This window comes from Caenorhabditis elegans, chromosome V (genome assembly GCF_000002985.6).
Source record: "Caenorhabditis elegans chromosome V".
In the NCBI taxonomy this organism is placed as follows: Eukaryota; Metazoa; Nematoda; class Chromadorea; order Rhabditida; family Rhabditidae; genus Caenorhabditis; species Caenorhabditis elegans.
The window spans coordinates 18,098,388-18,123,733 of NC_003283.11; the positions used below are offsets into that span (position 1 = coordinate 18,098,388).

At 34.5% G+C, this 25,346-nt stretch overlaps 2 protein-coding genes, 1 non-coding gene and 1 pseudogene across 7 annotated transcripts; 3 read left to right on the plus strand and 1 right to left on the minus strand.

The window, feature by feature from the left end:
* Positions 1-299: 299 nt before the first annotated feature.
* On the plus strand, positions 300-8,018 carry par-4 (Serine/threonine-protein kinase par-4; the record flags this gene model as incomplete). 3 transcript variants are annotated; one of them, NM_001380857.2, is made up of 11 exons in its annotated part: positions 300-444; positions 1,130-1,239; positions 1,757-1,870; positions 3,147-3,257; positions 3,311-3,577; positions 4,691-4,960; positions 5,267-5,349; positions 5,819-5,980; positions 7,185-7,278; positions 7,339-7,510; positions 7,693-8,018. In NM_001380857.2, 11 exons carry the CDS (start codon positions 300-302, stop codon positions 8,016-8,018), a joined length of 1,854 nt encoding a protein of 617 aa, NP_001366977.1. The 3 variants fall into 3 exon arrangements, with proteins under 3 accessions (NP_001366977.1, NP_001367285.1, NP_001367284.1); NM_001380858.1 differs by having other exon boundaries at positions 3,323-3,577; NM_001380859.1 differs by lacking the exons at positions 300-444; positions 1,130-1,239; positions 1,757-1,870 and having other exon boundaries at positions 3,201-3,257.
* A 1,863-nt stretch (positions 8,019-9,881) lies between these two features.
* Y37H2A.1 (Deoxyribonuclease TATDN2) lies at positions 9,882-16,368 on the plus strand (the record flags this gene model as incomplete). 2 transcript variants are annotated; one of them, NM_001269852.2, is made up of 6 exons in its annotated part: positions 9,882-10,086; positions 11,432-11,737; positions 12,965-13,269; positions 14,075-14,324; positions 15,461-15,566; positions 15,935-16,368. In NM_001269852.2, the coding sequence occupies 6 exons, from the start codon at positions 9,889-9,891 to the stop codon at positions 16,201-16,203; spliced, it is 1,434 nt and encodes a 477-aa protein (NP_001256781.1). The 2 variants fall into 2 exon arrangements, with proteins under 2 accessions (NP_001256781.1, NP_001256782.1); NM_001269853.3 differs by lacking the exon at positions 9,882-10,086 and having other exon boundaries at positions 11,459-11,737; positions 15,935-16,203.
* On the minus strand, positions 10,595-10,655 carry Y37H2A.17. Its single transcript, NR_070139.1, has one exon. It is a non-coding gene; the product is annotated as an Unclassified non-coding RNA Y37H2A.17 (non-coding RNA).
* A 646-nt stretch (positions 16,369-17,014) lies between the features above and the next one.
* Y37H2A.16 lies at positions 17,015-25,207 on the plus strand (annotated as a pseudogene). Its single transcript has 4 exons — positions 17,015-17,662; positions 17,711-17,906; positions 24,927-24,972; positions 25,019-25,207. Coding segments are annotated over exons 1-4 (1,079 nt in total).
* The last annotated feature ends 139 nt before the right edge of the window (positions 25,208-25,346 follow it).

Here is a 25,346-nt window from a genome sequence, read left to right on the forward strand (position 1 = left end):
AATTGAGAAAAATTAGAGTTATTGTCTATTTTTACGCTAAAAATTTATATATGCAGAATTTTCGCCTCTAAAACTGCAAAAAAAATCAAAATTTGTGTGGTTTTTGTTGTGAAAAATGTCATTTTTTGCACATTTTCAAATTAAAATTTTGAAAATTGCTCTAATTTCCTTCGTTTTTTTCCACTTTTCAGCGATTTTAGCCCTAATTTTAGTGTAAAAATCTCAAATTTGGCCGGTTTTGAATGAAAAATTTCCCATTTTTCACACAATTTTCAGAAAAAATTTCAGAGCTCTCTTCAATGGATGCTCCGTCGACATCCTCGGGAGCACAAAGCAAACTTCTGATGCCTGGAGATGATGAAGCTGACGAAGATCATCAGAATAGAGGGGATCCGAATCTACAGCAGAAACAGAAAATTCAGCTTAATGTGGATCCGGATTATGGTTGGAAATTTTAGAAAAAAACAGACCAAAAATCTTGAAAATTGATCGAAAATCACGATTGTTTGGTTTAAATTTGATGTAAAAAATATTCAAAAATTGATAGAAAATCAGTGTTTACGGCCTAAAATTAGCTGAAAAAATGGCTTTGAAAGTTTAAAAAATTTCGTTCGGAAAATTTCCATTTTTTTGTTAAAACCTCATTTAAAAAAATTCTAACTATGACAGATTGCGATAGAAATTTGGCAGAATTTTGACTAAAAACATAAATTTTGTAGAAAAATCGTTCAATTTTCGGAAATTTCAGGAAAAAATAGTTTTGAACGTGAAAAAAAATCAATTTTAACCGAAAAATACCCATTTTTCCAGAGAAACCCGATAAAACGAAAAAAAACCAAATTTTTCGATTTTTCTTTTTTTTTCCGATTATAAAAAATGAAAAAGTCAATTTTAACCGAAAACATGAAAAATTTTGTTTAAAAACTTCAATTTTTACGAAATTTCACGAAAAAGTTCAGAGTTTTGGCTTAAAATCAATGAAATTTCAAATTTTTTTACTTGAAAATCCCGATTTTTCGGCTGAAATTGGCATTTTTATAAATTTAAACTAAGTTTTTCAAGCTAAATAAAATCCACTGAATTTTCAATTTTCAAATAAATTTTCTCAAAAAAATTTGGTAATTTTCAGACGACGATGAGGATGACGATTGCTTCATTGACGGATGTGAAGCTTCGGCTCCAATTACTCGAGAATTAGTTGATGGAGCTATTGAGAGGCGCTCAAAAGACAGAAATGTGGTACGCATTTTTGGCCGATTTGCAGGAAAAAATCCAGTTTCCCCGCGGGAAAAATAACATAAAATTGCGAATTTCTAGCTGAAAATCGGAAAATTCGCCCTTTTCAGTACAAAAATGTGTGAAAATTTGCAAAAATTGATTTTTCTGATATTTTTCAACCTAAAAATCGCAAAATTCCTTCATTTTTGAGCTGAAAATCTGATTTTTCGTTTAAAATGTCAAAAATTGATACGAAATTTAAAAAATGTCATATGTTCCAGATAAATTCTGATAGTTTCAACATTTCTGAGCTAAAAAAAATTAAATTTGTCATTAAAATACGAAAAAAATGCTGTAATTTTGCATTTTCTTGCTTAAAATTATTGATTTTTGCAACTATAGTAGTTCAAATTTGCTAATTTCAGGAAAAATTGATTTTTCAAAATTGTTGAACTAAATAAAAAATCTAGAAAAAAAAACCAATTTTCACATCTTCTAAAATGTGATTTTTCTCTTAAAAATTCGCTGAAAATTTCAGAAAATGTCGATTGGAGTGTACGATGAATACGATGACGATGATGATGATGAAGAAGAAACTGAAGAAGATCAAAGGAGACGATTTGTTGAAGGAATTCGGAATATTAGGCATAAAGTATGAGAAAACTTTAGAAATTGAGAGCTGTTTCTCTGGAAAATTGGATAAAAAATTTGCAATTTTTCCAGAAAATCTAGATTTATTAGTTCAAAATTGACCAAAATTAAACCAAAAACATTGAGCTTTTTTTCGATTTCGTTTTTTTTTGCAAAATGTGAATTCCTAAGGCATTAAAAAGTCGCTCTGAAATTGCTCATCAGTGCACACTTTTTCACAACTTTCGAGGCCCCCAAAAAATGGCTCCAAATGTGATTTTTTTCTGATTTTTGATGATTTTTAGGATGTTAAAGGGCCCTCAAACATTTGGAATTTGTTGAAAAAAAATCTGAAATTGTTTGAATGGCATGTCACATTTTTTCCTCCGGCCCCTTAACATCTTAAAAATCATCAAAAATCAGCAAAAAATCACATTTGGAGCCATTTTTTTTGGGCCTCGAAAGTTGTGAAAAAGTGTGCACTGATAGCAATTTCAGAGCGAGTTTAAACGGTGGAAATTGCGGGAATACGCGAAAAAAAATTTCAGGTTTTCACAGTTCTCGTAACAATAATTCAGTTTTGAGGGAAAAATCACCATTACAATTAAATTTGTGACTTGTGTGTGCAATTTTTTGGGCTCAAAATCCATGGATTTTGGGTGTTTAATCACAAATTGCACACATTTGTCGCCGGAGATGCGGAAGCTATGCCCAAATTTTCAATTTTTCAACAAAAAACTTCTTTTGTGAATAATGGATTTTTTGGAAACTTTAAAAAAAATGGTTGAAAATCACAGAAAAACGTACAATTTTTGTGAAAAACGCCCGTTTATTGACATTTCAGGAAAAAACACGAAATTACCCCAAAAAACATTAGTTTCTGTTAGTTTTTCGTACGAATTGCCTTTTCTTCGCTTAAATAAAGCGGACCATGGAAAAGTTCAATTTTTGTGGCAAATGCGCTCTATTGATAATAGTAGATACGAATTTCTGGTGTTTCCCCCACTTTGTAATTGTTTCTGAAAAAGCCATCGACTTTAAAGGGACATGATCTACCCTCATGTCCCTTTGAAATAGGTGAGCCCCAGCACAAATACATTGTGGAAAATACATGAAATTGTGTCTACTATTCTCAATGGAGCGCATTTGCTACCGGGGACGCGGAAGCTATGCCCAAATTTTCAATTTTCTGAGAAAAATGTTTCTAGAATCTAATTTTTCTTGAAAATTCAAAAAATTCAACAATTTTCACCAAAATTTTCTGAGACTTTCCGTCCTAAAACCGCCCAAATTTTCAGCAACAAGAGAGTTTTGACTTGGAAGAGCATCCAATACCAGTAGAATCTGAAGCAATGCGTCAATTTATCAATCAACAAGTGAATAATGCAATGATGTTTAATCAGGATAATGTAAGAAAATTGAATTTTCAGCCACAAGTTTCTCAAACTTTTTCTCGTTTTTGTCGGAATTTCAGCACATTGAATTCGAGCCAATTGTGAAGCAAAAAGGACCGAAAATAATTGAAGGATACATGTGGGGAGGACAAATTGGTACAGGATCATATGGAAAAGTGAAAGAATGTATTGATATGTATACACTTACACGACGGGCCGTCAAAATTATGAAATATGATAAATTACGGAAAATTACGAATGGATGGGAGAATATTCGAAGTGAAATGTCGATTTTAAGGCGGATGAATCATAGGAATGTTATTAAATTGATTGAGGTAAAAATTAGGGGAATTTTTGAGTATTTTGACACAAAACTATGATGAAAACGATGAAAAACGATAAAAATTGAGGGAATAGGCGAAAAATCGCAGATTTTCACAATTTTGAGAGAAAAACCACGATTAAATTGCAATTTGTGACTTGTGTGTGCAATTTGATGATTTTGGGTTCTAAATTCATGGATTTTGAGCCTTCAATTACAAATTGCACACATTTGTCACCGGAGATGCGGAAGCTACACTCAAAATAAAAAAACTGCGTGGCGTGTAGTGCAGAAAACCTCATAAATAGGCCCCGCCTTTTTCTCGTCCACTCACGGAGAAAAGGCAAAAATTTGGGGACCAACCAATATCAGGCCGCCGACATCCTACGGGTTCCGCGCGCCGCTATGTTTAACTCGCTGTGGGTGTGGCGAGCTGTCTCCGCCCGCTGCGAGTTAAACATAGCGGCGCGTGGAACCCGTAGGTTGTCGGCGGCCTGATATTGGTTGGTCCCCAGATTTTTGCCTTTTCTCCGTGAGTGGACGAGAAAAAGGCGGGGCCTATTTATGAGGTTTTCTGCAGTACACGCCACGCAGTTTTCATATTTTCAGTGTATGCCCAAATTTTCAATTTTTCAACAAAAAACTTGTGAAAAATGGATTTTTTGGAAACTTTAAAAAAATGGTTGAAAATCACAGAAAAACGTACAATTTTCTGGAAAAAAAAATCCTGAATCAAAAAATCCACGCCCAATTATTGGCAGTTCGGGAAAAACTTGAAATATCCCCAACAAAAAACTAGTTTTTGTTAGTTTTTCGGACAAAATGCCTCTCTTTAGCCAAAATAACGGATCCTGAAAAACTTCAATTTCAGTGGAAATGCGCTCTATTGCTAATAGAAGGTACGAATTTCTGGTATTTCCCCCACTTTGTAATTGTTTCTGAAAAAGCCATCGACTTTAAAGGGACATGATCTACCCCATGTCCCTTTAAAATAGGTGAGCCCCAGCACAAATACACTGTGGAAAATACCAGAAATTGTACCTACTATTCTCAATGGGGCGCATTTGCTACCGGGGATGCGGAAGCTATGCCCAAATTTTCAATTTTTCACCGTTTTCTCTTGCAGATCTTCAATATTCCGGCTAAGGGAAAAGTCTACATGGTATTCGAGTACTGTATTGGTTCAGTTCAACAACTTCTCGACATGGAACCGGCTCGACGTCTAACCATCGGAGAATCTCATGCAATTTTTATTGAACTCTGTCAGGGACTCAATTATTTACACTCGAAACGTGTATCGCATAAGGACATTAAACCCGGCAATTTGCTCGTTTCTATCGACTTTACCGTGAAAATTTGCGATTTTGGAGTTGCAGAGCAGATTAACTTGTTTCAGGTAGCAGCGTGTTGGCCTAGAAAAAGCTCGGCCGAGTTTTTTTTTAAAGAAAAAGTTTCTAGGCTACGACATCATAATATTTGATTGAAAATCGATAATTTTCGTTTTTTTTTTAAATTTTTCTCTGAAAAATTAAAAATTATCGATTTTTTTGGGTGGGAAAAAAATAATGGAAATTTTTCGATTTTACAAATTTTAATAACCTGGAAAAATAGAAAATAAAACTCGGCCGCCACGCTTTTTCTAGGCCACACACATTTAACTTTTTTTTTTGCTGAAAAAACTAACTTTTTCACAAATTTTCAGAGAGACGGACGATGCACAAAAGTCAACGGGACCCCGAAATTTCAGCCGCCTGAATGTATTTATGGAAATCATGATTTTTTTGAGTACGGGAATTTTTTGAAAAAATAGTAAATCTAAATTTTTGAAGAAATTTGCAGAAAAACGTTGAAATCTTTTCTTAAAAATTGAAATAAATTTCAAGACATTTGGAAAAAATTTGAATAAAAATTAAAAATTTTTAAAAATTGTAAAATCGAAATTTTTAATCAAATTTACAGAATAATGCTAAAATTTTCAACAAAGTTGCGATAAATTTCCAAAAATTTGGAAAAAATCGGTTTTTTTCTTTCATTTTCAATCTAAAACTTAATGATACAAAAAAAAATGAAAATCTAATTTATTTTTTAAAAATTTACTGAAATTTTCGGTTTTTTTTAAAATTCAATTTATTCCAAAAGCTTTGAAACATGAAAAATAATATTTCTGAATTCTTTTCAAACATTTTTTTTAATTTGGAAAAAAGTTATTTAAATCTTTTTTAAAAAAATCGATAATTTTGCCTATTTTTTCCAGTGGCTACAAAGCGGATATGTGGAGTGCAGGTGTCACCCTGTACAACCTGGTTTCTGGAAAATATCCATTCGAAAAGCCTGTTCTATTGAAATTGTATGAATGTATTGGAACTGAGCCACTACAAATGCCAACTAATGTTCAATTGACTAAGGATCTACAGGAGTTTGTTTTTGGTTTTTTCAGAAAAAAGAAACATCAAATATTAGAAGTGCAGAAAAATAGAAAATTACACTCAAAATGGATAAAATCATCATATAAAATATTTATGTAAATACATGATTGTAAGAATCATAATTATTCATATTTTAAAGTCATCAAAAAATTTTATAGAATTGTTATATTAGGTCTCCAAATAAGTTTCGGGTCAAAAATCATAACTTTGTTCGCTGCAAATCGATTTTTATAAAACTTTAGGAATTTATGTTATCAACCATGATCTTTCATTTGACAATAGTCACAAAATTTTTTGACCGTCCGAAGAGCCCTAACTCGGAGCCCATTTTTTCAGGCATTTTTCAGATCTCGCTTCTTTTCAGGTTTCAATTGAGGTTTGTGTGCGGTTTTTGCTTAGTTTAGTACACAATGTAAGAAAACAAGAAAAGTTTGGAAAAAGATCCGTCCAAAAAAAAATTTTTGTCGGTCGTCAAAAAATCTTCAAAAAAATTTTTGTCGAAAATTCTTGATTTTTTATACAAAAATGATGTAACCATGTGCAAACTATTTTTACACATACAAAACATTTCAATTTAGTACGTCACACTAAAATAATAACAGAAAACACAGCTTTTTCGAATTATTTTCGAGTTTTTGGAGTATTTCTCGAGATCCAAATTTCATACTCAAATGTTTTGTATGTGTAAAAATAGTTTGCACATGGTTACATCATTTTTGTATAAAAAATCAAGAATTTTCGACAAAATTTTTTTTGAAGATTTTTTGACGACCGACAAAAAAAATTTTTTTGGACGGATTTTTTTCCAAACTTTTTTGTTTTCTTACATTGTGTACTAAGCTAAGCAAAATCCGCACACAAACCTCAATTCAAAGCTGAAAAGAAGCGAGATCTGAAAAATGCCTGAAAAAATTGGCTCCGAGTTAGGGCACTTCGGACGGCCAAAAAATGTTGTGACAATTGTCAAATGAAAGATCAAAGTTGATAACATAAATTCCTAAAGTTTCATAAAAATCGATACACAGCGAACAAAGTTAAGACTTTTGACCCGGAACTTATTTGGAGACCTAATAAATAATTTTCAGACTTCAATAATTATGATATTTTGAAGTTTTTTAATTCATACTGCTGCTGAAAATTTCAAATTTTCAAAGTTTAGTCTAAATTTATTAATTTTCCTTTTCTTTTTTACAGTTTGCTCACAAAACTTCTGGAAAAAGACTTTAACGAGCGTCCAACGTGTCTCGAAACAATGATTCATCCATGGTTTCTGTCAACTTTCCCAGAGGTAACGAGAAAAAATCTATAAAAATTGTCTGAAAATCCATTAAAAAAAATTATTTTCCAGGATCAAGGCCTTGGCCGTATAATGGAGCGAATGAGAACAGGAGATCGACCATTAACAATGCTTTCAAGTATGACAGCATTATATGATGGAATAACACCTGAAGATGAATTAATTATTGAAGATAATCTTGGAATTATACAACAAATTTTACCCATTAATTTGACTTCTGAAGGTTCGGAAATGTTTTTTTGCTAGTTTTTTGAGAAAATCGAAAAAAAAATTAATTAAAAAGAAACGAGATTTTGCTAATTAAAAACCGGTTAAAAATTCTGAAAAACCCGAATAGCAGCAAAAAAAAACGAAAAAAAATGTCGTTTGTAGTCTAGCAGACCTATCTCTAATCTCTTTTTACAGCAGTCCTCGAACGTGGCTCATTTCCCGGCTTCAAATTTCTCGAAGCAAAACCCGGAGATGGTCCTGACGGTGTCGAAGGATCCGAAGATTCGGCAGCACCTCTGGGACCTCAACGACGTCCCTCATCCCGATCAATGCCAACGTGTGCACCGCCCGGTCCAGCAGCTGGAAATGCTCAAAATTCGACTGCTGAAAATGGTGCTGAAACTGATGGTGTTGCTTCAGCTTCAGATCCTCCTCCTACTGCTGCTCCTGGAGCTCCACCGCGACGCCGAAAACGCAACTTTTTCTCGTGTATCTTTCGTTCTCGTACCGATAGTGCTTAGAAGATTCTGTGTTAAATGCTGAAAATTTGAGGAAATTTGGCTGAAAATGAGCTGAAAATCATTTTGGTCTGCTACAGATTTGTGTAGTTTGTAGTCTGGCCACCTAGCCTCAAATTTATGAAATTTTGACATTTTTAGCGAAAAAATAGTGATGGTCTGCTAAATATTTTTGTAGTTTGTAGTCTAGCAGACCCAAATCAAGCGTATGGGTCTGCCAGACTACAAACTACACTTTTCGACTGAATTTCACGATTTTTAAGAGATTTTTAAGAGATTTTCTTAGTTTGTTTCCTGTGAAAATTTACGAATTTTTATCGAATTTTCCTGAAAAATACGATTTTTTTTTCGTTTAAAAGTTCGAGTTTTTACACTCAAAAAATCAACAAAAAAAACGCCGATTTCTCAGTTTTCGCAAATTTTTGCTCAATATCCCTTGAAAAATACGAAAATTGGCTTAAAAACGTGTAGTTTGTAGTCTAGCAGACCCATACGCGGCGATTTGGGTCTGCTAGACTACAAACTACACAAAAATATTTCGCAGACCCATCATTTTTTCGGCAAAATTTAGCTTTTTTGCGTTTTTAACCGGAAATGTGTGCGGATTTTCGGCATTTTTTCGGATAAAAAACTCAAATTTTTCACAAAAAATTCGATTTTTTGGGTTTTTTCCCGAATTTCAAAGTGTTTTCTGGTAAAAAAATCGATTTTCCACTCCATTTTTCCCCATTTTTCCTCGAGTTTTCAGCATATTTTATTGATTGCTCAAGCTTCTTTGTCTTTTCTAACCGATTAACACTGTTTGTGTGTAGTAAACGTGCTCTATCGCCACCTTTTCTCAGGTTTTTTTTCTTAAAATTTTAATTTATTCACAAAAGTCCCTTCTTCACCTGTTCATGTATACAACCTGTGTGTCTATTACTTAATTCTTCTTTAAACATTATGATTATGATTATTGTAGCAACAAAAAAAAACTTAATTTTCCGGCAGTTTCTCGATTTTTTTTCGGTTTTTTTTCGTTAGAAACCCCCCAAATTCGTCATATCTTTATTTTTTTGCTCTTTTTTCTTCGAAAATTTAACTATTTATTGATTTTTTTTTCCTCCGCCATCGTGCTTTAGACACCGACACACCATATATATATATTTTATAAAAATTTCTGCTGAAAATTTCTGAATTTTCATATATTTTTTCACAATTTTTTTTTGGTTTCAACTCCAGAAATATTTGTACTTTTTTTTTTCTGTTTTTCGTCTTTGTTTTTTGTAGTTTATAGTATCCTGATATAGACTACAAACTACAATACCTTTCTTTTTCTGTAGTTTGTGACTTGGTCTGGCAGACTACAAACTACGATATTTCGCGAAAAATTGCGTTATTTTTTTTTTAAATTAAAATCTCAAAAACTGCTCATAATGATATTGCGAATTTGATTTTTTTTTCTACAAAGAAAAACCAATTTTTGTGTAGTTTGTAGTCTAGCAGACCCAATATCAAAAGAATTTTTTTAATACAAAAAAATAGAAAAATTAGAAAAAGAATTCGTTTTTAAATCACGTTTCCTTTAAAAAATCTAACGAAAATCACTCAAATTTTGGAAATATTTACCCGATGGGTCTGCCAGCGTTTTTTGTAGTTTGTAGTCTAGTAGACCCAAACTCCAAATTTTTTGATTTTTGGCCTTTCGAAGCGTTTTTTTTTTGATATTTTTTTCTTAAAAAAGGCAAATAATCACTTTAAATTATGCAAAAAACACGTTTTTTAACTGATTTTTTCTCCAAAATTCTTAAAAAACCGTTTTTTTTTTCCGAAATTTTTCTTGCCAGTCAAAGAAAATCAACGAAATTTAACGCTTTTTTTTTGCAGAAAAAAAATGGGTGAACCAAGACGTTACGGGTTCCAACAGCCGCCGCCGCCGCCAAATTGTTGTGAAGATGGTGGTGGAATAGAAGATGGACTAATTCGAGATTCTGGACTAAATCGGGCCGGATCTGGATCCGGTGGAAGGCCTGTCAGCTCGACTTCTAATGAAAGCTGGAGAAATGTTCCATGGGGACCACCGGGCAGACAGGTCATTAGTTTTGTTCGAGAGGACTTCAAAAAAATTGTAGTTTGTAGTCTGGCAGACCCATTTTCTGAATTTGGGTCTGCTAGACTACAAACTACACGTTTAATCCACGTGTTTCTTTTTTGAAAATTTATAACAAAAATTTTGACGTTTTTAAACGAAAAAATCGTATTTTTCGTTAAAATTCCATAAAAATTCGCTAATTTTCACAAAAAAATCGTAGTTTGTAGTTTGGCAGACCCAAATCGAGCGTACTACAAACTACACTTTTTACTGTACAAAAATATACATTTTTAGGCTATTTCCTCAGTTTTTTTGTTGTAAAAATTGGCTAATTTTTATGGAATTTTCCTTAAAAATACGATTTTTTTTTCGTTTAAAAGATCAATTAAATCGTGGATTTTATTTAACTTTTGAATTCCAGAATTTCAGTGAAAAATTCAATTTTAGCATAAAAACCCGGAATTTCGGCGTAATCTCTCAAATTTTCGATTGGTCTGCTAGCGTTTTTTGTAGTTTGTAGTCTAGCAGACCAAATTTCTGAGAGTAGGTCTGCTAGACTACAAACTACAAAACGTATTTGGCAGACCCATATTTTTTTCGACTGAATGTTGCGTTTTCATGTGAAAAAAATAAAAAAGATTTAGAGGGAAAAAACTCGGTTTCGTACAGAAAATTAATAAAAAATGGGGATTTTTCGTTTTTTCAGACGGTTTTTCGGCGAAAATTGTGATTTTACTCATATTTCTCTGTAAAAATCGATTTTTCAGTCAATGTTCGTGAATTTTCATATTCAAATTGCGAGAAAATTCAAAATTTGGATTTTTCCAGCGAGAAAAAATCAGGAAAACTGCCCAAAATCACAGCGAAATTGACGATTTTTACCTAGTTTTATGGTCTGCCAGACTACAAACTACACAAAATGTATTTAGCAGACCCAAAAAAAAAAATTTCGCGATTTTTTTTTTAATTTTTTCTTGTATTTTTGACCAATTAGCATTAAAATTCGCTAATTTTTCCCCCCAATTCCGAAAAAAAAATTGATTTTTCTCAAAATTTCCCAATTTCCTCCCCCGCTAATGGCCATCTGCTCTCCGAATAACACACTTGGCACGCTGCCAAGTGTCTACCAACAAATCCCATCGATTTTCGCGGTTGGTGAGGGACGAAAAATCCAATTTCCATGAAATTTCTGCCGTTTTTTTTCTAGATTTTCCATGAAAAAATCGGATTTCAATGCCAAATATCCGGAATTTTTGCCATTTTTATTTCAGATTTTGCAGATATTTCACCCTAAAACTATCCGGAATTTTAATATCGGAAACCATTAAAACAATTCTTTTTACAGGGTCCCGCTGTTCACCAACATCATCAAATGGTTCAAGTACATACACGTCGGCTCGGCGGAGCAGCACCAACAATGCACCATAGTAGGCCACCGCCGCCGCCTTTGGACCGACGCCCGATGTCACCTCAAAACGCCTCAAGACCGCTTCCCGTCCGTGGTACAAATTATTCAACGAATGGAGATTGGCCTGATCAACGTCCGACGATTATTCAACAATCGTCAAGAATTAATTCGTTTCCGAATAGACCTGTAGCTAATAATAGTTATCACAATGAGAATATACCATTTAAGGATATTATTCTGGAGGTACTTGGAAATTTGAAAATTTTTAAGCGGCGCGTCGCGGTTGCGTCGCGTTTTTTTTTTTTGAATTTTTGAAAAGGGTAATATGGGTTTTGAATTGAACACACTGTTGAATTGGAGCAGTTCACGCAATTAATAATTGCCGGATTTGGAAATTTTCGGCAAATTTGATAATTGCCGGTTTTGGAAATTTTCGGCAAATTCGATAATTGCCGGTTTTGTAAATTTTCGGCAAATTTGATAATTGCCGGTTTTGTAAATTTTCGGCAAATTCGATAATTGCCGGTTTTGGAAATTTTCGGCAAATTTGATAATTGCCGGTTTTGTAAATTTTCGGCAAATTCGATAATTGCCGGTTTTGGAAATTTTCGGCAAATTTGAAAATTGCCGGTTTTGGAAATTTTCGGCAAATTTGATAATTGCCGGTTTTGGAAATTTCCGCCAAATGTGACAATTGCAAAAAATTGAATTTTTCATGAAAATTCGCTAATTTTCACACGAAACATTGAGAAAATTGGCGAAATTCAGTATGATTCAAAAAATTTAAAATTGTGTAGTTTGTAGTCTAGCAGACCCAAATCAAACAAACGGGTCTGCCAGACTACAAACTATACATTTTCGACAGAATGTTAGTGTTTTTAATGATTTTTTTGCGGGAAATATCTCAAAATTTGCATTTTCTCGGAATTTGAATGTGAAAATTCACCAAAATTGACTCAAGCAATCAATTTTCACACAGAAAATATTGAAATTCGGTAGAATAAAACCCCATTTTTCGCCGAAAACCCCGTCTGAAAATCCAGAAATCCACATTTTCTATCGATTTTCTGTGGGAAACTGAGTTTTTTTTTCCCAAAAATCTGCTAATTTTCACTTGAAAATGCAAAATTTTGACGAAAAAAAGATATGTAGTTTGTAGTCTAGGTTACAAACTACAGTGTTTTGAAAAAAAAAAAAAACTGGAAAATTCAGTAAAAACTGGTTAGTTGGCAGACCCAATGGGTCTGCTTGCTGGACTACAAACTACAAAAATATTTAGCAGACCAAAATGGTTTTTTGCTATTTTTTCGCCAAAAATGCCGAATTTTCTATTGAAAAAACACAGACTCTAAACTACAAAACTGTTTTTTCGCCAGTTTTTACTAGTTTTTCAGCAAAAAATGACTTGAAATTACCGATTTGGGGGGATTTTTTTCGGAAATTCACCCAAATAAACCCGATTTTTTGCAGTTACACGAGCACACTGTCCCATTCATCGATTCACATTGCCACGTTGATTTCATGTACAACCAAATGGTTCATAATAATCCGAATTCATCACTCAGTCATGGCCTATCGCATTGGATTCATCGATATCCATATGGATTTCCGAAATCTTTTTATGGAGTCATTGCGAATTTCATTAAACCTTCGCTTTTTGTTGTGAATGATGGTGGTGGTGGAAATGGATATGATATAGATTGGATTATAAATGAAATTGAATCGAATATCTACTTGGGAACCACTTGGGGATGTCATCCACATTATGCACAAGAGTATGTGTCACTTCTTGGTGTAGTTTGTAGTCTGGCAGACCCAATTTTTTTAAAACGTTTTAGTGAAAGAAGTTGAAGTGAAAATTAAAAATTTTTTTTTTTTGAAAATTGAAAAAAAAAACATAATTTTTCGGCTATTCTTTTTGGAAAAAAATAATAAAAATCGAATTTAATACATTTTTCAATTTTTTTTTGCAAAGAAAATTTGCAAGTTTAACCTTTTTTTATTAAAAATGTACAGAAAATGCACCTTGAAATTAAAAAAAAATCAATTTTTTCCTCCTAAATTGATATTTCTCACTGAATTGTTTGGCTTTCAGGGGAATGTTCTAAAATAGTCAAAAAATCACTTTAAATAATGAAAAAAAACACATAATTTTTGGAACTGATTTTTCCACCAAAATTTTGAAAAAAAAAATCCTTTTTCCCCAAAAATTAAAAATTTTTTGCACTTTTTCCCAATTTTCTTTAAAAAAAACGGGAAAATTTCTCCAAAACTCGTTAAAAACCCAAATTTTCGAAATATCCGATGGGTCTGCTACCGTTTTTTTGTAGTTTGTAGCCTAGCAGACCGATCTACAGAATTTAAAAATTCGACAAAAGATAATATCAGATTGCTTTGGCGAGGATTTTTATTTTATACACACTGATTATTTAAAAATTGAACAAAAAAGTTGTAGTTTGTAGTTTGTAGGCCTGCTAGACTACAAACTACAATTTTCTGTCGAAAATGTTCTATGACGTATGCCAAACTACAAACTACACATGCTTTTGTAGTTTGTAGTCTATCATCAAATAATTACAGATGGGCTTCAAAAGACATCTTCTGGCAGACGCTTGAGCACATTTTATCGAATGCAGCCACGTGGAAGGTGTTGGCCGTCGGAGAGTGTGGACTAGATTTACACCGTTGTATATCGGATCTAGAAGTACAGAAAATGGTATTTGAGAAGCATATCGATTTGGCATACAAGTATCAATTACCATTAGTCATTCACTGCAGAAGTGGACAAAAAGGACGTGCAGAAGAACAATGCCTGCGTATTTTGAAGAAGGTAGCCGCGGAAAATTCGCAAAAAATGGTGGAAAAATCGTGTTTTTTGGAGAAAATTGACGTATGGGTCTGCTAATGAATTTTTGTAGTTTGTAGTCTAGCAGACCAAAAATCATCAATTTTCAGCGAATTGTTCGATTTCTGCTGTCTCGAAGCGATTTTTTTTTGAATGTTTCCCATTAAAAAAGTGTTTAAACGAGTTTTCCTCCAAAATTTTGTGAAAATTTGAAATTTTTGCCGATTTTGGGTATGGTCTGCTAAATATTTTTGTAGTTTGTAGTCTGGCAGACCAATATTCTCGGATTTTTTTTGGAAATTGAAAAAATATTTTTTGAAAAGTTTTTGAAGTTTTTATGAATCCGATTTTTGATGATTTAAATCGATTTTTTTGCAAAAAAAAATCTAAAAAGTGTAGTTTGTAGTCTAGCAGACCAAAATATTTCCAAGCAACGTTGAAAATTTGCAAAAAAAATTGACTTGGGTCTGCTAATTAAGATTATGTAGTTTGTAGTCTAGAATGTTAATTTTATATAACTTTTCTGAAATTTCTGATTTAGAAATCAGAAAATTGCCGAAAAACCGCAGAGCTTACTTTTTTCTCAAATTTCTTAGACAAAAAACCTAAAAATATGGGTCTGCTAGAGTTTTTTTGTAGTTTGTAGTCTGGCAGACCCAAATTCATTTCTGAGATTTTTTTGTGCCCAAAAATTGAGACATTTTCGAAATAATTTTAAAAACAAATTTTGGAAATAGGAATTTAATTGAAAAATCCGATTTTTGAAAATTAAATAGATATTTTGCAATTGGGTCTGCTAAAAAAGTGTAGTTTGTAGTCTGGCAGACCCAAAATTTGCAACAAAAAAAACTGAAAAACTACATTTTTCGAGAAACTACAAGGACATTTCTCTCATTTTTGAAGACTACAAACTACATAATGTTCTTTCTTTGTTTTCATTGTGTAGTTTGTAGTCTTAAATTTTTTTCAAAAATCAAAATTACCCCGGAAATTTCAATTTTTGCTGCAAAAAAAAATTCAGAAATTTAAATTATTGTGTCTGCTAAAAAGGTGTAGTTTGTAGTCTGGCAGACCCAAATATTTCCAGTTTTTTTTCCATATAAGTATCTAAATAATTTCAGAAAATGGACGAAAATCATAAATTCCTGAAAATCCACCGTCATTGCTTCACAGAGACTTGGGAAGTGGCACAAATGTGGATGAAACAGTGTCCGAACGTCTATTTTGGTGAGGAAACCCGAAAAAATGCAACAAAATTGATTGAAAAAGTGTGTAGTTTGTAGTCTAGCAGACCTAAAACCGATGTTTTGGTAAATTTCGATTTTTAACATTTTTCTCATAGAAATCAATTGCAAAAAACCGAAAAATCCAATTAAATTGGTCTGCCAGTGATTTTTTGTAGTTTGTAGTCTAGCAGACCCAAACTCCATTTTTCGCTATTTTTTTCAATTCTAGTGTTTCTAGTGTGTTTTTTGTAATTTTTTGATGAAATAGCGTTAAAATTTGCTAGTTTTCCCCACAATTTTGTGAAAAATTCTATTTTTTCTACCAAATTTTTTAAAATTTCCAAACCAAAATTTCCGAATTTTTTTCAGGCTACACAGCAGCCATCTTCAAAATGCGTGAACGTCAGCAGCTCGAAGCGATTCGTCATATTCCACTAAATCGAATTCTCCTGGAAACGGACGCCCCGTACTTCAGACCACCCTGCTTCGAAGGAGTCGGCCCGCGAAATGTCTGTCTACCGGGAATGGCGATTGCGACGGCACGGAAAATCGCCGAGATTAAAGAACTTCCAGTCGATGAGGTGCTTCGTGCAACGTTTGATAATACTCGTCTTTTATACCAAATTCAGGCGTACTGAATTAAATTTATTTCTTCAAATTTTCGTTTTTTTTTCTGATCTCTTCGAACTCGATCTTTAACTTTTTTTTCCATAATTTTCTGTTGTCCCTGTCCCTGTCACACAATGTTTTACGGTTTTATGATGAATGTTTTTTCTCCTTTTTGAAAAAAAATTGTTGATTTTACATTGATTTGACACATTATCAAAAACAAAATTACGCAAAAAGCTGTGAAGACACTAGCAAAAAACACTAGCAGACCCATGGGTGTTTCAGAAACTTGAGAGATTTTTGTTAGATTTTGAAAGGAAAATTGATTGAAACCCGAAGTTTAAGGCAGTTTTTCATCGTGTTTTCGAGAAATTGGGTTGGAGTACTGTAGTCGACGAAGTACGCAATGACAAGTGTTTGTGTACTTGGCATTCTAATTGACGACACGGCCCGAGAAGTGGTACCTGTACGCAATTTGTCTACCGTATACCTGGACGTTTGGGCGCGTGTATCTCAAAAACGGTTGGTCCAGTTTTTTTGTGATGCATATAAAAAATGTCCGAAATTAAATTCTAAATTTTTTGGACCAAAGCTTTTTTCGTTATCACGCGCCCAAACCTGGTCTATACTCAAATTATCAGTAGAGCGCATTTGCATGGATGTACCACTTGCCGGGCCGTGGACGAGCTTCTCGCTCATTTTATAGTTTTTTATTGCGAAATATGGTTTTTTTAACACTTAAAAGTAGAAATTGAAGAATGCGATTTTTTCGCCAATTTCTGCAGAAAAATCGCGTGTCATAACAAAATTACTCTTTTCGTATGATCTTTCTCAATTTTCAGGCAATTTCCCTTGGTCAAAACACTTTCGCCAAAAAATGACAGATAAATTGGGGGGACAAAATGAATTCGTTGAAAATTTAAGTATTTTACAGTTTAAAATGCCACATCTACTAATAAATTAACTGAAATTATGAAAATTAGATGGATTTTCGTCAAATTTTAATAAAAAATACACTCCAAATTGGGAAAAAAGTTATCTTTTCGAATTGAATCCAAAATTCTTTTTAGCTCCAAAGCTCCATCGATGTCGAACATGAAATTGGATGTCATTCATAAAATTGTGGAAAAGGTCGAACCGATTGAACGGTATAATCAGAACTAGTTTTTGGAAGAATAATTAAATACAACTTTTCAACTTTTCCCTTCGAAAAGTCTGTCATGGCTTTCGCGCAACCGTTGATGATAAGAATCCGGGAATCAAGCACGTTGGATTCAATATCGAGGACTCTTCATTCAAAATGTGTTTGCGTGACGCAAAGTTTTCTGAAATTGGCTACAATGTTGGTTATTCGGATTGCACAGTAAACTACAATGATCGGAATAAGCGATTCCTTCAAATCGACGGCTTCAAAATGGCTCTGACTGACTTCAGTAGTTATGAAGAATCCGAAGCATCAATTGGATAAACTTGAATTCGATGGATTTGGTATTCAAAACATGGAAACAATTATGATTTGGTTCAAAGAAATTTCAGATTCAAAAAACCTGTTCAAAGTAAAACGAATCGACTTTTTCACTGATCTTCCAACTTTTGCCACAACAATTCTTCCGCTTATGGAACCAGGAACACTTGAACAAATTAGCATTGACTGCGACGGGAATCCAGATTACGCCGATCAATTGTTTGGAATGGAGCAATGGAAAAGAGCCAAATCGATTAAGATCAATTGGTATGTGAAAAAACATTTCCCAACTGAAAATATCTGTCATCTGACCAGTTTTTGTATTGATACTGAGTATCAGGGCTGGGACTTTTTCGAAATCTCATTTTCGAAACCGAAAACGAAAATTTTCGTTTTAAAACACGAAAACAAAAACGAAAACGAAGATGGCACTGTTTCAAATCTACAACTGGATTTACAGTTTTTAGGCCATATGTTGCCTCAAAAGCTTTTTTGGTGGCAAGTACTCATTTACCTCTCTCTCATTGACTTACTTTGCTCATTAAAGGTGGAGTAGTGCCAGTGGGTAAATTGTTAAAACCCACTCCTTTAGTCCCAAAATGGACAAATATCATGATAAAACTTTTCAAAAATTTTTTGAACAATGTTTATTTACTGTCAAAAAGTGGCAATTACTCAGTTTTTGCCACTCATAATTTTGGAAGTCGACCAAAAAAAATTGTTTTTTTCGACATTTTTTATGTTTTAATTTTGTTTAAATTCGTAGGGGTCGAAATATGCGACATTTCTTTAAATTTTCTCAAAAGCTCGTATTTTTCAAAATTTTTATTCGAAAACTTTTCACAAACTACCGTATATTCTCTATTAGTGCTTATAGGCCATAGAACTTAAAGCCCTTTTCGAACATAAGGATTCTACTGTAACTCTATTTTTTATCTGAAATTGTGTTTTGAACTTTTGAATTGAAGAAACAACAAGCTTTAATTTTTCAAAAATCATCAAAAATTTATTAGATACTGTGGAAATATGTTTTACTTGTTGCTTGAATGAATTTTTAGCCAAATTGGGTGCATTCAATAAGATAGCCCAACATTGAAGCTCAGAACAAAGAAACGTCCTGTCTTAAAATGAATGAATCTATTGTTACGCAAAAGAGTATTTTAATTGGGCAAATACTGTTTTACTACTTGATCTTTTACTACGCATCTCTTTTACTACAGGATCTCTTTTACTACGGAATCTTTTTTACTACCAATTCCACATCTAGATCTTTTACTACAATCGGCTCTTTTACTACGGAATCTCTTTTACTACGGTTTACCAACATAGCTCTTTTACTACAGTACGAAAATTTTCAATTTAAGAATTCAATTTTCAACAACATTATGCCGGCAAACACTCATTGACTACCTTCTCATTGACTACCTTCAAATGCTCTTTGACTACCTCTATCTAATAAAATTTTCAAAAATTTTTTTTGAAAACTTTTCAAAATTTGATCAGAAAAATGCAATGTTTGTAGTTTTTCTAGTTTGGATGTTCTGCACACGATTGCAGACGAAAACCTGAGGTTTAGTAGAACACCTAAGATCAAAAAACGCACTCACTTCGGATGCTGATATCTCCGTGGAAAAATTTTTTATGACAAAGTGATCAACTACAAAGTTGTTTATCTTAATCTAAAGTACAACTTTGTAGTTGATTGTTTTTTATCAAAAAATTTGTTGGTCGAGATAAAGTTGTGTAAAGTTCGGCACCTTCATGCTTGTATTTTCTTCTTCTTTTTCTGTTCATATCTCAACCAACAAATTTTTTGATAAAAAACAATCAACTACAAAGTTGTACTTTAGATTAAGATAAACAACTTTGTAGTTGATCACTTTGTCATAAAAAATTTTTCCACGGAGATATCAGCATCCGAAGTGAGTGCGTTTTTTGATCTTAGGTGTTCTACTAAACCTCAGGTTTTCGTCTGCAATCGTGTGCAGAACATCCAAACTAGAAAAACTACAAACATTGCATTTTTCTGATCAAATTTTGAAAAGTTTTCAAAAAAAATTTTTGAAAATTTTATTAGATAGAGGTAGTCAAAGAGCATTTGAAGGTAGTCAATGAGAAGGTAGTCAATGAGTGTTTGCCGGCATAATGTTGTTGAAAATTGAATTCTTAAATTGAAAATTTTCGTACTGTAGTAAAAGAGCTATGTTGGTAAACCGTAGTAAAAGAGATTCCGTAGTAAAAGAGCCGATTGTAGTAAAAGATCTAGATGAGGAATTGGTAGTAAAAAAGATTCCGTAGTAAAAGAGATCCTGTAGTAAAAGAGATGCGTAGTAAAAGATCAAGTAGTAAAACAGTATTTGCCTTTTAATTGTTATCCAAAACTGAAAACTGTTGCCTTTTTTGTTTTTAAAGTTGATCTTCAGTACTGAGTCTTAGAAGAAAATATGAAAATATTGATTTTTCAATACTGTAAGGATTCCCACCCTTTTCACTTCTCATCTTATATAAATAAATACTAATTTATTTGCCTGTAAATTCTCTCTGATAATTTACAGAAAGAACGGACGAAATCGGTCGAGGACAACGATTTCTACAGCGAAGGCAATCCGCGAGGAGGAGAAACTCCAGTTCAAACCGCCGCCAAGCTACAGAAGGTCGCATTGTCGCGCCGAGACCCGTCGTCGTTAAAGGCTGCGCCTTTAACCCGGAAATGCCTATATAAGGAGAGGACGACGCTCATTTGTGATCATTTCTTAACTCTTTAACCCGTTACTTGTCGTTTTCCCTTTTCTCTCGTTTACTCTGTTTCGACGATGCAATTCGTCTGTTCCCTTTTACTTAATAAACCCTTATAAGATCGATCAGTGTGCGTGAGTGGCAGTTACATCCTATACCTTTATTGGTAGCAGCGAGCGGACCGATTTCGTAACATTTCGAGAATCCCAAAATTATTTCGTTTTCGAATTCCAAATCCTAAAATCAAATTCAACTTTCGCATACCTAAAATTAATTTAAATCGTATTTTTTTCCTAAAAATTAATTTAATTTTGTCCAAAAATTTATTTTATTTTCTGGCCTAAAATTTCCTTTTTATTTTTCTTTTTAATGGCGATTTGCGTTTGGTTTTCTGCTTTTGTTTTCATTCTCGATGTTCTTTTTGGCGCTTTCTCTCTTGTTTATCTCGGTTTTCTTACGATCCACCGTTACCATCTCTCGTCACTTTTCGTATCTTTTCGTTTATTTTCGTAAATCTTCTGGAACATTCGTTTTGTTATTTATGCTCTCCCTCGTATTAGCCGCGCAACTTTATGGGATTAAGCTGTCGTTCATTGTTTACGTGATTTAAGGTGTATAACGCGCTTGTTTCAGGTCATAGGTTAAGCTTAGCGGGGATTTCAGAGGTTCTGGTAGAATTTCTTTCTTTTAGGTTGCAGGTTAGGCTTCTAGTTTAGGTAGCAGGGTAGTCTCCTAGTTCTTTTAGCAGGTTAGGCATCTAGTTAGATTGCAAATTGGGTTTTAGTTTCCTCTGAATCCGCTGACCGTTAAGAAAGTTCGCTTTAAATGATCCCACATTCTTTTGTTTCCTGTACGTTTTAGTATACCTTAGGTTTTTAGGTAATCAATAGTCATGTATCCAACTTCTCCGCAGCGCAGTCCCCTTTATTGTAATGTTCCCGGTGTTTCGTTACGATGTGATTGTAGTGCAAGGATCGATGCTCTGCAGGCGAGAGTTGCTGAATTGGAAGATGCTCTGAAGCGTCAAGGTAAGGAAACCCCCAGAAATCCCGAGGTGAAAGGCCTAGGTTCGCCTATGGCCGCCCCTCATTGGGACTCTGGGGAGGGTAAGTATCTCTCTCAATCAATCAATAGATCAAGTGTAAACCCAAAAGATGTGTCGTCCAAAAGTAGTGAAGATTCTACTTCTGGAAAAGTTTCTTCAAATCCATTGGATCTCCTGGTTCGTGATGATGCCGATGCGATGATGGAAGAAAGAATTCAGTTAAATATAGCTCAAGGAGCACAGCCGTTTATTGGAATGTTTGGATTCAAGTCTGCAAATCCGTTGCCGTTGTTCATGGGAAACGTCTCGGATGACTTCACGACGTTTGTGAGAAAATTCAAGCATCGGTTGGCAGCATCAGAGGAATTGACACCGGAACGACAAAGGAGCCTATTCCTCACGTTTTTGGAAAATCGTGCAAGAAGTTCGGCCGAAGCAGTCATTGTGGCTCAACCAACAATTACATTGGATGCACTCATCGTGGAACTGGCCGCCTTGTTCGAGAATGCTGTGGTGCAAGAGCACAGGGAGAATCAGTTGAGATGCTGTACGCAAAATGAAGGTGAGTCGGTTGCCGATTATTTTCAGAGACTTGATGGATTGGAAAGACTAGCTAGCTCGGGACTCCCGAGAGGATCAATGGAGAAGATCGCTTTTAAAGCTTTCTTGGAGGGTCTTGGAGATCACATCAACTATGCAGTGCGAACGAAACGTCCGAAGGATCTGGAGAAAGCTCTGGATGAAGCTTTACACGAGGAAATGCTCCAAAAATGGTACGCGAGCAGGAGAGCAACACCGACAGCGCTGGCATTCGTGGCAGGAAAAGAAGACAGTTCGCAGGGCACCTCAAACTTCCAAGGAGTGTGTCATCATTGTCAACAGCCTGGTCACATGTACAGGAATTGCCACAAGAGAACAGCGCAGACGAAAGGAATCAAGACTCCTTCGCAAAATTCGGTCGTGGCGCACATGAGTGAGAGTCAACTGCAGGAAGAAAACAGGACACTCAAGGCTCAAGTCGAGGACCTTGTAGGTCGCCTGGAAAGGTTCCAGCCTGGTTTCGATGACTCGTCGGGAAGCAGAATCTGCAGTTTGGCATGGCCAAGAAGTAAGTGTTTTACTTATGAGGACGCAGCTCCTCAACAGAATTCGATTCTGCGTTTAAATTCTTATATTACCACTCATATTCCCATTAAAGCTAATAAGGTACCGTATTCCGCACTCGTAGATACTGGTTCCAGTATTACAGTAGCACCTGAAGAGATGATGAAAGGTCTACGGATTGGAAAGCTTTTGCCGATGCAGAACTCGCAAGCAATTGGCGTGGGAGGTCAAACAGTCAACATAGTTGGATCAGCAGTCGTTCAATTTGTAATCGGAGCACACATGGTCAACCATCCAGTTTGTTTTATCGCAGGGCATTGCATGCCGGAAATCGATGGAGAATATCGATTTATCATTGGAAATGATATGTTGTCGAAGTTGCCGACGTTCCATTTCAACTACAAAGATGCTCTTTTCCACATCGGAGACGACACCCTTCCTCTTGGACAGAATTTTGGAAAATCGCTCAAGACGATCAATAATTTGGAAATTACCGAGGAGGATGTTCAGGTAGCAGAAAATGGTGAGACTTTGTGTCAGATTTAGAATTTGTTTCTAGGAAACAGAGGTCGCCGTACCTTGTATTAAAATTTTCTTAAAATTTTGTTTGTGTTATTAAAATGGCTTGTAATTATCGAGTGATATTTGCAACTCGTGAGAAGAGTGAACCTATGGAGGCTCACTGAAGAAGTTCGCATCGCCATATCAATCGGTCGTCTTTTGAAGTCGAGGACACAAGTCGACACGTGTCGGATGAAACTTCTACATCAACTGCGTGTTCACTTTGGAACGATTATCGAAGTACATCGAGCTGGGAAGATTTAAAGCTAAGTTTAATTTTATTCGTTAAAATTTTTCTTAAAAATTCTGTTTTGAATAGCCGCATAAATTTAAAATTTAAAGGCGCATAGGCTAGCTTAAGACTAGGTCCCGTAGCGAAGAGGCATTGCTAAGTTTAAAATTCAATTTTAGAATTTGGTTTTGTAAGTTTTAGCCTCAATAAAGCCGTTTTACTAGTTTCAATTAGTGTAAGTAAATAATTATTTAGTTTAACACGTTTTTAGGCTCTATTTAGTGTTTGTCACTCGTTTTAAGCTTTAACTTGTGTAGTTTTTGGCTTTGTCACCCGCTTAAACACCCATTACCCTAAAAATCGTTTGTTTTGCCGCAGAATTATTTAATTAAGTCTAGTGCATAGAACGTTTAGTTACATTTGCTCTAAATGTTTCGTATCGGTTTAGTTTAGGAGCATTAAACTCCGAAGAGGAGGTGGTGATGAGAGGTCGCTGTACCTTATGCTCCACTGAAACTGAGGAGGCTCAGGCTGACGCCTTCCTCACTACTTTATTCAAAAGAAAAACTCGATTCTATCCAAAGAATAGAAATAGCTATCGGAGTAGCGAAACCTGGAAGAAGTCGAAGACGATCTAGCTGGAATAGAATTCACGATTCTTGATGATTTGGAGATCATTCAACAAAGAAGATTTGGCCTAGCCGAAATGAAGAAAGCACGCATAAAAGCGTAGTGTTGAAGAACAATAGCTTGCAGCAGCTAAGAAGAAAGAAGAACAGCTTCGTGCATACAAAGATCCAGGACATCAACAACATGGGACATCAGTCGACCTGGATGGACAAACATAAAAGGTGAAGTGAGGGTGATCCTTAGAATAAGTTTTAGAACTATGTTCCCTTAAAACTTCACGCTTTTAGTAAAAGCTTATTTTTGAATTAAGATTAAATAGTATGATCAGGGACGATCATGTTTTATCTGGTTGGGAGGTGTAAGGATTCCCACCCTTTTCACTTCTCATCTTATATAAATAAATACTAATTTATTTGCCTGTAAATTCTCTCTGATAATTTACAGAAAGAACGGACGAAATCGGTCGAGGACAACGATTTCTACAGCGAAGGCAATCCGCGAGGAGGAGAAACTCCAGTTCAAACCGCCGCCAAGCTACAGAAGGTCGCATTGTCGCGCCGAGACCCGTCGTCGTTAAAGGCTGCGCCTTTAACCCGGAAATGCCTATATAAGGAGAGGACGACGCTCATTTGTGATCATTTCTTAACTCTTTAACCCGTTACTTGTCGTTTTCCCTTTTCTCTCGTTTACTCTGTTTCGACGATGCAATTCGTCTGTTCCCTTTTACTTAATAAACCCTTATAAGATCGATCAGTGTGCGTGAGTGGCAGTTACATCCTATACCTTTATTATACTATCCACACCGGAGAGCAAAATTTCGGCGAAAGTTCGAAAGAAAGTGGAAAAAATACCAGAATTAAATAAAGTCGTTTTATTTTCGTTTTTCGAACATTTTCGAAAACGAAAACGAAAAAATTCGTTTTCGTCAAAACCCCGAAAATAACGAAAAAACGAAAACGCGAAAACGAAAAAGTCCCAGCCCTGCTGAGTATCTTTCTATCGCCGATGCCATTGAAATCAGAGATGTTAGATTTTCAATGTTCATTCAAACATTTTCTGATTTTATTTCAGATTCTCTTCAAATCAGCCGTTTTTGAGTCTGTAATCATCATAACTAAACAAATCACCGATGAGGACGTCATGAGAGTTTTCGATCCAAATGATTTGTTTAACCAAAGTTCCATTGTCTATGACGCTGGAAACGGATCCAAATTCTGCATCACCCACCATGATCATAGAATTGACGAAAAGAAGGAATAAAATGAATTGTTGTTCATTCGTATTTTTTTCCTTAAAATAAAATGTTTTGGTGAAATTCGTCGAAATTTGTTGAGTTTTTTCGTATTTTTTCGAAAATGAAATACCTTTTCGGAATTCAAATTTGTACAGGCTGTGCTTC